The sequence below is a fragment of the Hevea brasiliensis genome, unplaced genomic scaffold (assembly GCF_030052815.1).
Source record: "Hevea brasiliensis isolate MT/VB/25A 57/8 unplaced genomic scaffold, ASM3005281v1 Scaf242, whole genome shotgun sequence".
NCBI classification, from domain to species: Eukaryota; Viridiplantae; Streptophyta; class Magnoliopsida; order Malpighiales; family Euphorbiaceae; genus Hevea; species Hevea brasiliensis.
The window spans coordinates 78,447-94,411 of NW_026614743.1; the positions used below are offsets into that span (position 1 = coordinate 78,447).

A 15,965-nucleotide genomic window follows, 5' to 3' on the forward strand; every position below is an offset into this window, starting at 1 on the left:
AACTACGAGTGGGTCTGATTCTTCCTCAAGATAGCGAGGAGGATATGTAGGTAGTTTAGGACCATGGTCCTAAATATGAATTCACAACATTTCAAATCACACAGTTGCCATTGTCGTGAGACCGTAGCTATCCTCATGACGTAGAGTGTATCGACAGAGCAAGATGCACTCGATTTTCACATGACACAGTTATCAATGTTATGAGACTGTAGCTAATCTCTTGACATAGAGTGTATCGACAGAGCAAGATGCACTCAATTTTTACGTGACACAGTTATCACAGTTATGAGACCGTAGCTAGTTTCATAACATAGAGTATATCGACCGAGCAAGATGTACTCGATCCTTATAGCCAATGTTTCATAGTTATTAGAAGATTGAGTTTCACTTTGACGAAACTTGGGCAATGCTTTCACATTAATTTCAACTTTCGCCAAAGTAGTGGGCAGACCGTAGACCCTTATTTTGTAATGAGCATGTGCATTAAGGCTGTGGGAAACCCGATAATGAAAAATTGTATGACTGTAAGATATAATTGAAGGCATAGAACTGAATTATTAATTTCGTGGCATGATCTTGAAAAAAAATATATATGTTTTTTTGGGAAATTAATTTAATTTAAATAAAATTTTATTTTATTTAAATTTAATATAGGTAGTTCTTAAATGGACCTATTTAAGTTTAATTAGGCCCCATGGGCCTAAGAAAGCCTAGTTAGAAATTTTAAATAGAACTCATTTAATTTATTTTCTGAAAATTAAAATAAGAAAATATCTTTTTCTCTCTCTCTCCCATACAAACTCTCTCTCTTACTTGGCTTCACTCTCTTCCTCACTCCCTATTGGTGCTACCCCTTTTCCCTTTCTTCCTATTGGTTGAAATACCTCACCCATATCCCTTCCTCAATTTTAGTTGTTTAAGTTATCTGAACCTTATCACACTAGTACTTCAAACTCTTTGGCCCCACTCTCTTTCTCACTCCCTATTAGTGCCACCCTATTTTTCTCTCTTTCTATTGGTTGGAACACCTCACCCATATCCCAGTCTCACCCAAATTCTGCAACCCCAGTTGTTTAAGTTATCTAAACTTTATCACTATAGGACTCTAAATCCTGTCACATCTCTCTCCCAAAACTCTATAAATACCCTACTGGAAAAAAAATAAAAAAAAAAAGAGAGGAAAAAGAGAAAAAAAAAGGGTGGAGGAGAAAAAAAAATTAAAGAGAAAAATAGCCAAAATTCTTTTAGTTCTTCTTTCTTTCTAGTAATATTTCTTCAAGGTTAGTTCTTTTATCTTCGTTTTAAGATCTATGCCATCTAATGTTTAATTCAATGTTCCTTGTTTTTAATTTATTTTATATATTTATATAGATCATGTAATCATGTTTAATTTGAGGGGATAAACAATTATGCACATATTCGGTTTTTGGTCTCTCATGTTTTTATTATTTTTTGTTATTTTCTGAATCTGTAAAAATTTTACGAAAATTATATTCCTATTCTTCACGAAATTCTATTAATTTTAGGCTCAAGAATCACTGAAAAAGCTTTTGTATTTTATAAGTTATGGCTGTTTGAAGTTAGGGTTCTTATAAAATCCGATTTACAGGATATCCGAATTGTGGAGCCCATATCTCCCTTGTTTCTTAATATTTTGTGTAAATCTAGTGTCTAAAATTAATTTCAGAATCTTATGAATCTTTTCCAATTGGTCTTGCATTCATATTTATTGTGGTTAATGAGTTATGAATTTTATAAAAAAAGTAGTACGATTTTGTCACTTAGAAAAGTTATGATTTATGTAGACCATTCAGATAGGGTTTGATTTATAAATTTTATGATCTTGTATGATATGTAGGCTGTCTTCTGTAATTTTCTTATGATTTTTAGGCATGTCTAACTATTTTTAAAAAATCGGATTCCTTGCTACCGTCAATCTGCCAGAATTTGAGAATTGTATATTTATGTATGTTCTTGTATTTTCTTGGGTTTTAATTGATATTTAATCTATTTTTCTGTGTTCTTTTAATTCAAGAAGTGTTATGAAGTATTTGGATCATGTTAGAAGACTTAGATCATTAGGTAGTTGTAACTAATTAGGAATCTTAACCCTTTAGGAGACTAGAGTTAGAATCCAATGTAAATTGTTATTAATATTTTCTTTATTTCTTTTATTTTCTTTAGTTTCTTTATTTTTTATTACAAACAAAATTGGTAAGTAGCCCCAAGGTAAATACCAAAGAGGGCATTTGCGTGGAGCTTACATGGAGCTAAACGGGAGTAAGCCAGGGATATCATTGCCATACTAGAAAAGAATACCCTTTTTTAAGGGTAGCTTACCCCAATGGCAACTGTATTTACAAATAGGTAAGTAGCTCTAAACTCCTCGAATAACCATTGGCATGCAATTGTAGTAATAATAGAATTTTTATTTGGAAAATTAAAATTAACTTTGTTTTTAATTTAACTGACTTTTTTATGTAATTAATTTAAATAAATACTTTGTAAATTAAAATTAATCTTGTTTATAAATTAAACTAACATTGGCATGTAAAATAAAATTAATTTAATACTTGGTAATTGTAAAATAAATTTGCATGTTAAAAATCTTTATTAGGTTGTGGTTGTTTGGGCCTTATGTGATATTAGAATAAATTACACATGTACATAATTAACTTAGTTCAATTATCCTTAGGGTAACTTGGTGAAAATTAATTAATTAGGTTAAACAGAAACGTAAGGTTATTTGAAATTGAATTTGTTTGTAAATTAAATTCTCAATAATAAATTAATTTTAGTCATCTGGTAAATATCATTTAAATAATTAGCAACCCCATAGATAGGAATTACTTGTGCATGAAAATTGTGTGTAAACAACAAACCTTTTGTGAATTACTTGCGTGTGTAGGATTAGAATTGCATTTTTTTAGGATAAAGTTTAATAAAAGAATAATAAACAAGACTTCTAGAAACATTAGTAGAGGACTGGCACTCAAAGCAACGAGGTTAGACCAGGCGTAAGGGGTGCCTAACACCTTCCCCTTACATACCCACTATCTCAAACCTAGACATTGGGCTATGGTAATGACAGTTGTGAAAACTCTGCAAGGAGTAAGTTGCCATCCATGAGCCTTGGAAGAAACACTGAATATGTTCCGGTTATTACCTGGGTGGCGACTCCTGTCTATCTATGCCTTCGTGGCATAAATCCTTAGTACCGTGGTAGTGTTATGGGAAGACGGTACTTACCAGTGGTTTGATTCTATTCAGATTATATGAAGTACATGTCTAGGAAATGCTTTCTAAGGAGGTGGTACTTAAGTGAGACCATTGTGACTCCACCATCTTTCCTGAGCATTACCTGGTGTATTTTATATAATTCTAATGGATGATATTTTGCCTCACGCCCCCCTCCTGAAGCGGTCATACAGGCTAAGAAATCCCGGTCTCACTAGAAATCCAAACACACAGAAAGGCGCTACCACATTATCAGAGAGATGTTGGGCAAGGCGATGTAGCCATGCAAAAAATAGCAACAGCCTGATCCATGCACAAAGCCTATGTCACAAACTCAGTTAGACCGACATCTTGAGAAGATGGGTCTAAGATATTGTAATGAATGACTCTAGTGCTATTAGAAGATTGTTAGTAGTATACCCTAGAGCATATCATTTTATATGTATCGTGTACATATCTTATTAATAAAAGGCAATTTCACTTTTCCGTTTACATAATATATTTATATGTAATAGAAAAGGTCCATTGATATTTTATTAGAAATTCTGTTCTTAAGTTGTTAAGAATATGAGTGATAGTATTTCTAGCACAAAGTATCATAAATTGGTTCACAATTGAGGATGCTTCACAAAGGATATGACTTATCTAGAAAGATTAGAATCATGTTTGTTCCCAAGGTATTTATATGAGATATAAATAAAATGGAGTGGTGAGTCTCATGCCACATAACAAACATGATAGGCACTTATACATGATAAGTAGGCCGAACCAGTGATGTATATGATAAGCACATGGAGTTTACTCTTGTAAATGCATTGTCATATATTATATCAGTGCATATAATCTTTAGACCTGAGATAACACAGTTATCTTGTATATAGGTGATTTGATTTTGATACTGCTTTCATACTTGCATTGTGTATGGGTATATGGGCACGTGTTGGCTCCTACTAGTTATATATAGAGATAGGTATTGATCAAGATGGAATCCGTTACCCTAAGTAAATAGGGATAAAATCCTATGTTCATTTAATTATTCTTGATGTTTAAAGTTCCTGGCCAGGACAGATAGATTTAGTCAGAAAATAGTTTCTGACAAGAAAATCTAATTAATCAAGAACTAGAACTAAAAGGGAATATAATGTTCATAGCAAACGGGGTTTGACATTAACCATGACTCCAGCTCGAATTGGGATTTTTGACGGAGAGATTTTAGTGCATGATAACATATAATTAAAGGTTCATTTAAGATATTCCTTGTTACTGATTGGGTGGCCATGGCCCGCCATGCTAGGTGTTAACCATGGTCTATGAGATGCCTAAAATGATTTAGAGAAATCATTTATGGTAAGAAAGAGTTTTGATGATATTAAGAGTTAATATCATATCTCATTGCTAATTAGTGATGAGCCTAGTGAGTCACACACATACACAAGTCAATCATCAAGTAAAATGTGATTTAATTGATTAATTAAAGAGTTTAATTGATTAATTAAATATGTTTGGTTTGCAATGAGATTGCAAAGTCCCTAGCATAGCTTGAAACCAAATCTAGGTTATTGGATGTATAGTAAAAGTTAAATTTATATTTAAAGTGTTTAAATATGAATTTAATTATGAGAAATTAATTAATGGAGATTAATTAATTAAGTTATATTTGATATAAATTGATTAGAAGAGGAGAAATAATAATTTTGGATTGAGAACTCAAAATTAAAACATAAGGGTAATTTTGTCATTTCACATGGTGACATGTGGCACCATGAGATGGTGACACATGGCACCATATAAGCTTACCATTTGTCTTCCTATCATGTAAGATGATTAAATTCAAGATTAAGTCTGACTTTGACACTTGGCTTAATGTGATTAAATCAATTAAAAATAAGAAGCAATGTGGTGGTGACATGTGGCAAAGGGTTTAAGTGATTATTTGACCTAATTATAAAAGGGAAAGAAAGAAGAAACAAAACACTCTCTCTTGTCTCTCATGTGTGATGGTACAAAGGCTCTCTCCATCTCCCCTCTTCTTTTCTCACTTGATTCAAAGAAAAATACCTTGTTTTCTTTGAATTAAAATTGCTAGGAATTGTTTATAGTATCCTATACACACATATAACCTCTCTAAAAGTAAAACCCCAAATTATAATTGGTTGGCAAGGCTTGAGAAGCAAAATTGAGGGCTACCATTGGTGATCTTAGTGTGGACAAGCTAGAGAGACAACGCTTGGGGTCCTAGGAGCTTTCTAAAGGTGTCAATTGCATCCATAGTGCGTCAAAGAGGTTAGTGCCCAAATTTCTCTTTCAAATTAGGGTTTAATTGAATTAATTTGTTAATTCACAATCTTAAATGACAAATGAAGATTCTAATACATATTAAAAGTTTTTAATATGCAATTGAGCATTGAAATTAATTAGGCACATAAGAGATGTGGCATGATGCATGAAACCTTAGAAGAAAAATTTTGAAATTCAATGCTCCAATGCACCAATTACCATGCTTCCGCTCCATCAATAAGTTATATGATAGACCAAATATTATTTTTTGCTCGACTTTGGTACATAGAGTACTTTGGGCTCTAACAAGATTAATGTATAGGATTAAGGATCAAACTAATTAAAATATATGTGTTGATCAAATGGTTAAGAATGCATGCATCTTAGATGGGGAGATAAGATTCTTACCAAAAAGGTAAGTAGTTGTTAGTAGTATGTCCTAGAGCATATTATTTTGTATGTATCTTGTATATATTTTATTAATAAAAGGCAATTACACTTTTCTATTTACATAATATGTTTGTGTAATTGAAAAGGTCCATTAATAATTTATTAAAAATTCTATTCTTGAATTGTTAAGAATATAAGTGACAGTGTTTCTAGCACAAAGTATTATAAATTGGTTCACAATCGAGGATACTTCACAAAAAGGACATGACTTATCTAGAAAGATTGTAATCATGTTTGTTCCCAAAGTATTAATATGAGATATAAATAAGTTGGAGTGGTGAGTCTCATGCTACATAACAAACATGATAGGCACTTATAAATGATAAGTAGGCTGAACTAGTGACACTTATGACAAGCACATGGAGTTTACTCTTATCAATGCATTGTCATATATCATATCAGTGCATATAATCTTTAGACCTAAGATAACATAGTTATCTTATATATAGGTGGTTTGAGTTTGATACTGCTTTCATACTCATACTATGTGTGGGTATATGAGCATGTGTTGGCTCCTACTAATTATATATGGAGGTAAGTGTTGATCGAGATGGGATCCATTACCCTAAGTAAAGAGATAACATCCTATGTTCATTTAATTGTTCTTGATGATTCAAGTTCCTGGCTAGGACAGATAGATTTAATCAGAAAAGAGTTTCTGACAAGAAAATCTGATTAATCAAGAATTAGAATTAAAAGAGAACATAATATTCATAGCATATGGAGTTTGACATTAACCATGACTCCAGCTAGAATTGGGATTTTGTAACGGAGAGATTTTAGTGCATGGTAACATATGATTAAAAGGTTCATTTAAGGTATTCCTTATTACTGATTGAGTGGCCATGATATGCTATGCTAAGTATCAACCATGGTCTATGAGATACCTAAAATAATTTAGAGAAATCATTTATGGTAAGAAATAGTTCTAATGATATTAAGAGTTAATATCATTTCTCATTATCAATTAGTAATGAGCCTAGTAAGTTACATATTTACACAAGCAATTCACCAAGTATATTATAATTTAATTAATTAATTAAAGAGATTAATTGATTAATTAAATAGATTTAGTTTGTAATAAGATTGCAAAGTCCCTTGCATGACTTGAAACCAAATCTAGATTGTTGGATGCATAATATAAATTATATTTATATTTAAAGAGTTTAAATATAAATAGAATGGAGAAATTAATTAATATAGATTAATTAATTAATTAATTAATTTATATTTGATATAAATTAATTTAAGGGAGAAATTATAATTTTGGGTTAAGAACTCAAAATTACAAATAAGGGCAAAATAGTCTTTTCACATGGTGACACATGGCACCATGAGATGGTGACAAGTGGCACCTATGTCAGTATACCATTTGTCTTCCCATAATGGAAGACCACCTTTTTTTGATTTGATTAAAGCTTGACACTTGGCTTGATAGGATTAAGTCAAAGAAAGCAAGATTGAATCCTATGATGACATGTGGCACTTCTATAAGTCAATTTTATCTTATGCATATAAATGAGGAAAGAAGAAGAAAAAGTCATCTTCTTCCTCCTCTCCCATTTTGGACGGCAAGAGTGGGTTCTTCTCCCTTCTCAAACTTCTTTTCATCAATTCAAAAGGAAATTGTTGATTTTCTTTGAATTAATTTTACTAGAAAGGATTTCTAGTGACCCACATCCAATTACCTTCACCAAAGAATAAATCCTAAGCATTAGTGGTTGGTGATCTTCAAAAGAGAGGATTTGGGAAATCTTTGGTGAGACTTGGTGAAGCTCTTGGTGGACAAGCTAGAGGGGCAACTCTTGGAGCCCTAGGAGCACCCTAAGGGAGTAAGATTGATTCATTCTGTACCTTAGAGGTTAGAAATCAAAATCCCTCTTTTAATTAGGGTTTAATGAATTAATTTGTTAATTCACAATCTTAAATGGCAAATAAACTTTTAGTGTGTGCCAAAAGTGTGTTTTGGCATGCAATAGGGCATTAGAAGTCATATAGGACCATAACACACTTGCATGTAACCTTAGAGAAAATTTTAAAATTCAATATTCTAATGCCCTCAAATCCATGCTTCCATGCCTTCAGTAGTTAGGGTGTAATAATATAAAATTCTACCATTGCTTACTAATGCTTTAATGGAATTTGTTGTTTTATTGAATTCTATTATTGGTTACTAATGCTTTGATAGAATTTGCAACCACACTTATGTTTTTTATTTCCTTTTTTTTTATTTTCATAATTTTCAGAGTTACATAAACGAACAATTGGAGAATAGCAACTTACAGTTGATAGAGTTGCGCTAAGACATTTTTTTTCTTTTTATTTATGATGGTTATGTATAAAAGACAATTGTAATGAATTAATGAAAGTTGAATATTATATAAATAGTTTAAATAATATTATTATGGTGATATTTTTATAAGTTCTTTTATATGTGATATAATGATAAAAATTAAAATTAATTTATTGATAATTGATATGAAAATAAATGTTTGTTTTTATTAAAAAAAATTATTGGTACTTGTTGTAACAAAAAAAAAAACATTTGTTTTTAATTTTGGGCCCTTGGCAGGCTATTAGAAATAATAGCCCAATTGACAAAACTTTTCAGGGTGTTAGAAACAGTAAGCTTGGCTGCTCAACACCTAGTCTTAACCACATCCAACCTGACCCAATCCATTAATCTTTCAATCGGGTTGGTTAGGGTTACAGTAAGATATGAATTCATCTATTGTTAATTGGGTTTTGGTTGGGTTGGTGTATGTTGGACAATGAACCCAACCCGTGAATAACCCTACCCAAAACTGAATAGGCAAAGAAAAGCAAAACAATAAGGCTTTAGCAACAGTAAGAATATGCTAATATTTCCTCTCAACAATGCCATTTTGTTGATGGGTGTATACACAACTATTTAATGTAAGATGTCATTATGATTATTTGTTCTAATTTATTTTATAGAAGATTGAAACTGAGTTTTAACAAATTGATAGAACTTAAGAACCAAGAAAGCAACTTTAGACTTAGATTTCATTAGAAAAGTCCAAATACATTTAGTATGATCATAAACAATGGTAAGAAAGAAATGATTGCCATTAATATCCTTTTGAGAATAAGGACCTAAAACATCCATGTCTATAGGTTCAAAAGGTACATATGTATTATGAATATGTTGCACAAAAGAAAACCTATTTTGTTTGGCTTTTAAAAATGCATAGTAGGGAACTTGAATATTATTGAATGAAACAAAAATTAAAGGTTGCAGTATAGGGTTATAGGGAACGTAAGTTTTTTATTTTCTAATTTTAATATCTTTAAAATATTATTTCTAATTTTAATATTTTTAAAACTTTTATGAATGAGCATTTTATCAAGAAATCACTCAACTTAAAAATTCAAACTTATAGGTGAGGGCTCAAAGAATAGCTTTATATCTCTATTATACCATAGCACATAAAAACTCACTAGGCTTGAAACGTGAACAAGCACAAGCGTACTTTATCTTATGCTAAAATATTCATTCAATCAATAAATGAGGGGGGCTAGGATATGAACTTTAGACCTTTTGGTTTAAAAGCTTTGATACTATGTCAAGGAACCATTCTATTAGGATAAAAACACATAGATCTTTCTTTTTTTTTTTTTTTTGAGTTCTTACAGTTCAATGTGAATTTGCAATTGCCTATTTTGAGAAATTGAACCACAAGCCTTGCTTAAGGCTTGCCAGACATCAAAAGAAGAAGAAAAGCCAATGACATATGGAAATATTTCTTCAGCAAGGGAAGAAAGCAACCATGATAATAGCATTTGATCATTTGGAAACCAAGATTCATACTCAGGATTCCAAACAAGTTCAAAAGTGGAGGTACCGATGATAATTTTCGGTGGAAAAGGACATGCACCATTAACAAAACCATGTAATTTTTTATAATTAAGTGAATGAATGGGCTGAGCCAAGAGTCTGTGATGAGTAAGATGAGCTTACTTGGGTTAAGGTCAACCATTGAAAAAAGGTTAGAACTAACCAATTAGGTAGCTAACCCATCACTTTTGTAAGCCCTTTGAATTACTTGTAATCTTTCGACGTAGGGCTCTTAACACCTCACCTTAAGTGGTAACCATTTTGGTTGACACTTAAACCTTGAAATCCTCCCCCTTCAACCTTTGAACTTTGATGCAATAGTAACATCTGGAACCTTGAATTTGAATTGAACCAGGCCAGACCTGCTCTGATATAATTTAAACGTTAAGAATGGCAATTTTTCTATTTTAATTGTATAAAGTGTTCGAAAAGAGGCTTATATACTTGTTAAAACGTGAAATATGCTATTTGTATAGGTGAACTAATGACAAATTGAATAAGTTAGAAGAAGAATAGGATAAAGATATCCTATGTATCCTAACACACTCAATATAAAAGTTTAAACTTGTATGTAAGGGCTCCAATAATATCTTTATATCTCTATGTCATTTAACAAACAGACAGGGCAGTCATGATACACTTGTGATCATTTTTAAACTAAAACTATAATATGTAGAATTTATTTAATAAAATTTAAAATATAAAAAATTTATTTAACTATAATTTTTTTTGAAAAAATCTAATGTGACTATTAACCTAAAATTAAAGAGCCAAAATAAACCTGTGATCTTATTAATAATAATTGTTGATTCTCATAACAAAATTATTTAAATATTACTTCATTTATTTCAAGGAAAACATTTTTTTGGTAAATATTTTCCACATTTTATATTATTTGAGAGTAAAAAATAAAATACTATAGGAAAATCATTTTTCCAGTCATGAACAAATATTGTTCAAATTAAGAGAAATAACTTCCTGTTTCAAAATTGATGGTCATTTTCTCAAATACTTGCTTAACTATTATTAGTATAAATTTTTTTTTTCTATTTAGGCTTTTGGATTACAGGACTAACGATTAATTAGTGTCTAATTTTTTTATTTTTTCTTTTTACTTAATTTTTGAAAATAAATTTAATTATTTTGAAATTAATTTTTATTGTCATTAAATAATAAAAATAATTTATCTTTTTTAAAAAAATTCACAAAAAATATTTTATGCAAAAAATATTTTTGACAAATAAATTATTTTTTTTATAAAATAAACTGTTACACTAAATATTTTTCTTTTTCTATATGAAAAATTGTCCGTCTCATGCACTTTCAAATCACTGAACGGCAACTGAAGTTTATGGAAACGTTGTGAAAGCAATTTCAACTAAACAGAGTGAGGGACGCATACAGAGTGAGGGAACCTTTGTACATGGCCCACCGACTCATACAGAGTGAGGCTCTAATACCAAATGATATGAACCTGCCTAACTCCACTTCAAAAGCTAGCTCACAAGAGAAGGTTTGCAAACTCATATATATAACACCCAAGACCTCCCTGCAGAACCGATGTGGGACGCATCATTGTCATAATAGTAAAGCAATGTGTACAAAAAAATTATTTGGAAATTCTCTTAAAATTTATCTCAATCAATAATTAAAATTCATCTTAAAATTTTTTCATGTATACGTACATGCATGAACCCCTTTCACTAGGTAGGTTGTTTTTGTCCTTTACAAAATAATTCATTTTGTTCTTGTTGTTCTGCTATTGACTATGTGTATATTGCTATTGAAATTATTATCGACAAAAACACATTTTTAGATATATTAATTAAAACATATTAAAAATATTTAAAATTAAATTTAATAAATTTTAGTAATAAGAATATTAAAATATAAAATATCTTTTAATTATTTTTTTAATTGCATTTAAAATTATTTTTTTTCCCTAAAAAATAATTTTTGCCCTCAAACTTCAATACCAAATAAGGACTCTATGTTTAGAACCTATTTTATTGTAAGTTAGCATGCTTGCTTGCTTGCTTGCTTAGAATAGAACCAATCTACAAATTCCATCTTAATTCAAATGATTCATGACACCAATGAGTTTTGATTCATCTTCAAAATTAATTATATATGAGGAACCCTAATTACAATTAAATCAATAAAAAATAATAATTTGAGAATATAAGAATGTATAAATGAGAACGTTAATGTATAAATGAGAGCTCTGTAAAGTATATATAGGTTACAAATTACGAATTACTGCCTTTTGAACTAAATTTTGAGATCAAAAGGCATAACTATTGATTTAGTTAGGTTTTGAAGGTTTAAACTCCATATTTCAAGATGATTATAACAACATTTAGGCTCCATTTGTTTTGTGAAAAATACTTTTTTAAAATTTTATTTATTTTATTTATATTGTTTAGCATTTAGAGCATTAAAAAATAAATTAACGGAAAATATTTTTCTAATTAAGTGAAAAATTAAACTAATTTTAATGAAAATAAATTTTAATAATCTTGTTAATATGAAAATAATTATGCATGAATAACATGTATATACCATTAATTTAACATCATAATCAAATAATAAAAAATATTTTTATAAAAATATTTTCTTAAAAATTAATTTTCATAAAAAATATTTTTTATATATAAAAATTATTTTTTTATGAAACAACATAATAAGAAAGTGAGTTGAGGTATATTAAAGATGGCAATGGGGTTTTGTTCATATATAGGACTCCAATCACATCCAAAAAAAATAGGGAAAATGGGCTACTACTGGGAATATCAACGTCATTTGCACATTAACTTTTTTTTTTTTAATGGATAATCTGAAATTAAAATTTTATGTAAATGAAAAATATATTCCTTTCATCTACAAAGATAACTTTATTTTTTCACATAAATTAAGAAAATATAATTAATATAGATAAAATAATAATTTTTTTAATCTTTTTCTAATTTGTCCTCCAAGCAATAAATATTTTTTAGTCTTTTCCTAATGCGTCTTTCAAACAATAAATTTCTGTTGTCTTTTCCTAATACATCATTCAGTTATATCACTCCAATAAAAATTAGATAATTTATGTTAATAAATTATTATTATTAGAATTAATAAATTTTATTTTTTAAGAATATATTAATAAATTAATAAATTAATTATTATTTAAAAATTTATAATTTAATTCAAATAAAAAAAAATCTATTTTCGTGAAAGGGAGAGAGTATTTATGATTACTCTAACTCTATCCATTACAAATAAGTATCATTCTTTTGTTGTGGAAAAGAATTGGAAGAGATGATTCTGTCTCATCGGCATTTGGCAAATAATAAATAAGCCATTTTAAAGATCAACAGAATGAATAAATACAAAACAGGTGATGGCTATACCAGTAACTATGGCTAGGAAATTAACAAAAGCCTACCTATCACTGTAAGCTTGTTTTTATTCCATGTGGGTGAAAGCTATGTGAGAGTTTATGATGAGATTATAATTATTAAAAAAAAAAAAAAAACCTCAATTGGAACACGCATCAGAATTCATCTGCTTAATCAATAATCATCTGCCAGTGATAAGGAGAACATTAAATTAAATCTCATTTTCTATTAGCAAAGAACTTATTAAACCAGAAGCATGATTTTTTAGACTCTCACATCCGCTACAAATAAATAAATAAATAAATATAGTAAAGAAGATTTGAACTAAATTGACTTTAGCTATTTTAACTGAAGCAACTCAAAGCTCAATGCCTAAACATTATTGGTGATCTTCCATACTCATCGAGTTTCACATGGTATCAGAGCAAATCATAAGCAGTGTCACAACAACAAAGTCAAACCAACATATCAACCATGGCCAATCAAAGAATTTCACAATTTTGGAAAGTTGAGAATTTGTCATCAAAGAATCATCTAAATTTAAGAAGAAGATTATTAAGCTTAATTACATATATAACAATCAATTTTATTTATTTATAACTGGAGCTATAGCCCCAAAATTACAGTAAACAATTAAGAAAAAACACTGCTCAGATCATGCAGAATCTAAGACAAGGACCAACATTCAATTTTACAATAATCATCTAGCCCTCATGTGTTATTTTTAATTTGTTTTATTTTTAATTTTTATTTAACAAAAGAAAAATAGTACTGCATACTTTACGCAAAGACAAGCATAAATATAGAAATACTTTTCATACTTTCCCCACTAAATTCTAATCGAAGCAAGTGCTTTTTCAAGGTCCTTGGCCTTCCTGCCAACGTATTCAGCCACTGTCACAGAGCGGTATAGAGGAATTTGGCCAAAACTCAAACCCAGAGGATCTAGATTGAAATCAGCAGGCGGAGAATAGAAGAAAGCCACAGAAAACCTTTGTTTAGCCTCTTTCATCACCACACGATGAACAACACTTGGAAACCTAGCATTTGAGAGGATGTGTAAGAGATCACCAACGTTCACTACAAGTGCCCCAGTGACTGGTTGTACTAAACCCCATCCAACTCCTTTGAATATTTGTAGGCCGCTGATCCTCTGGTGCAGTATGGTGAAGAGGGAAGTGTCTGTGTGAGGAGCTAGACCAATGGCTCGATTGGGGTCTGGGCACAATGGATAAGAGTTCAGCTGCAAAGCATTGCTGGCAACTCCAGGTGAACCAAGCCACTTCATTTCTTCTTCTGACACGGCTAAGTACTCCAGAATATTATGCATTATTGTTATGGCTAGCTCCTCCATTTTCTTTTGTCCGTCCACCATTATGTCACTGCTTATATGGTCGTTTTTGAAACAAAAACATATTAATTAATTAGGAGAATTAATTTTAGCTTAATTTCTTTAGCTCCACACCTAGTTTATTTGTTTATTGGGTCATGTCTACTAAGCCCCTACCCTCCCCAGGTGATAAGGGTGCACTCTTCCATATTAACTTATAGCATTTCATATAAATAACTTTGAAGTGCTTCCTAACCGAGTGATATTACTTTTGAATAAATAAGTAATAAACACAATCACTCATTTTTCAGAAAAAAGATTGCTATAAAAGAAAATTTTTACTAAATATTAGTGAGTATTGGTGGTCACCAGTTGCTTATTCATAACTAATATAAATTCATGGAAAATGGTATTTAATTTGAAGGTTATATATATATATATGCAGGATGCAAATTAAATGAAGTAGCTTTACCCATTTCCCTACGTGCATGGAAGTGCATGGACTTACCAAAATTTCTGATAGTCATTGGGCCATAGTTCTCTGGCATGATCCAAAGGAGAACCAATGATAGTGAACCCTTCATGCCACATAAACTTGTTGAAAAACGACGATATTCGAGCTAAGCCGTATCCGGTGACTCCACCAGGAGACCTTAAGGCCTTGAGCTTTTGTGTAGTCGGAAGAGAGAAAAGCTGACGAGCCTCAGACTCAACTTCATCGAGTAGGTTCAATGGAATATCATGGTTCACAACTTGGAATACACCCCATGTCTCACTTGCATGACCTATTAGCTTAGCTGCATCTGGGTCCTTGAGGTCAATCGTGGGTATAGATAACCAGTCATTGGACTCAAAGCCATCGGAGATAGGCCAAGCATGAGAATCAGGCACAGTAACGACGGAATCAAAGTCTAAAGGGATGATATCGTCGACTTTGAGAGGATATTGTGTGTAGACTTCAGAGAGAGTGCTCATGGTATATAGCTATGATGACTATCCAGCAAGCAACCAAATCCAATAAAAGATAGGAAAATAAAAGCAAAAAGAAAAAAAAAAGGTTTTCTTACTATTAGATTTGGTAGATTAATTATAAACAAATAAGCAAGATTATAAACAAATAAGCAAAATTAGGGTTAAGATGATACCGTTTGAAGAGGGTGACTGTTTGGACAGAGAAATGTCTGTATGTGAATTTAGAAGGATGTATGGAGAGGGGAATGTTGTTTTTTCCTTTTGCTTTTATAGAGCGAAATTTTTATCTAGGCCTACCTATTATAGATCTAAGATATAAATATATTAGATTCACCTATTTAATGTTTTAATATGTATTTTTTATTTTGAGCTTGTACTTATCTTTTCTTGTATATATAAGAGATAAACAGATAAGATTCACCTATTTAATGTATTATCGTCCATTTTGCTAAACCAA

At 30.5% G+C, this 15,965-nt stretch overlaps 1 protein-coding gene across 1 annotated transcript; it reads right to left on the reverse strand.

Annotated features, from left to right (window-relative positions):
- Nucleotides 1-14,035: 14,035 nt before the first annotated feature.
- On the reverse strand, nucleotides 14,036-15,511 carry LOC110668019 (gibberellin 3-beta-dioxygenase 1-like). The gene is made up of 2 exons (XM_058141820.1): nucleotides 15,045-15,511; nucleotides 14,036-14,588 (listed from the first exon to the last, which is right to left on the reverse strand). The coding sequence occupies exons 1-2, from the start codon at nucleotides 15,509-15,511 to the stop codon at nucleotides 14,036-14,038; spliced, it is 1,020 nt and encodes a 339-aa protein (XP_057997803.1).
- Nucleotides 15,512-15,965: the final 454 nt, after the last annotated feature.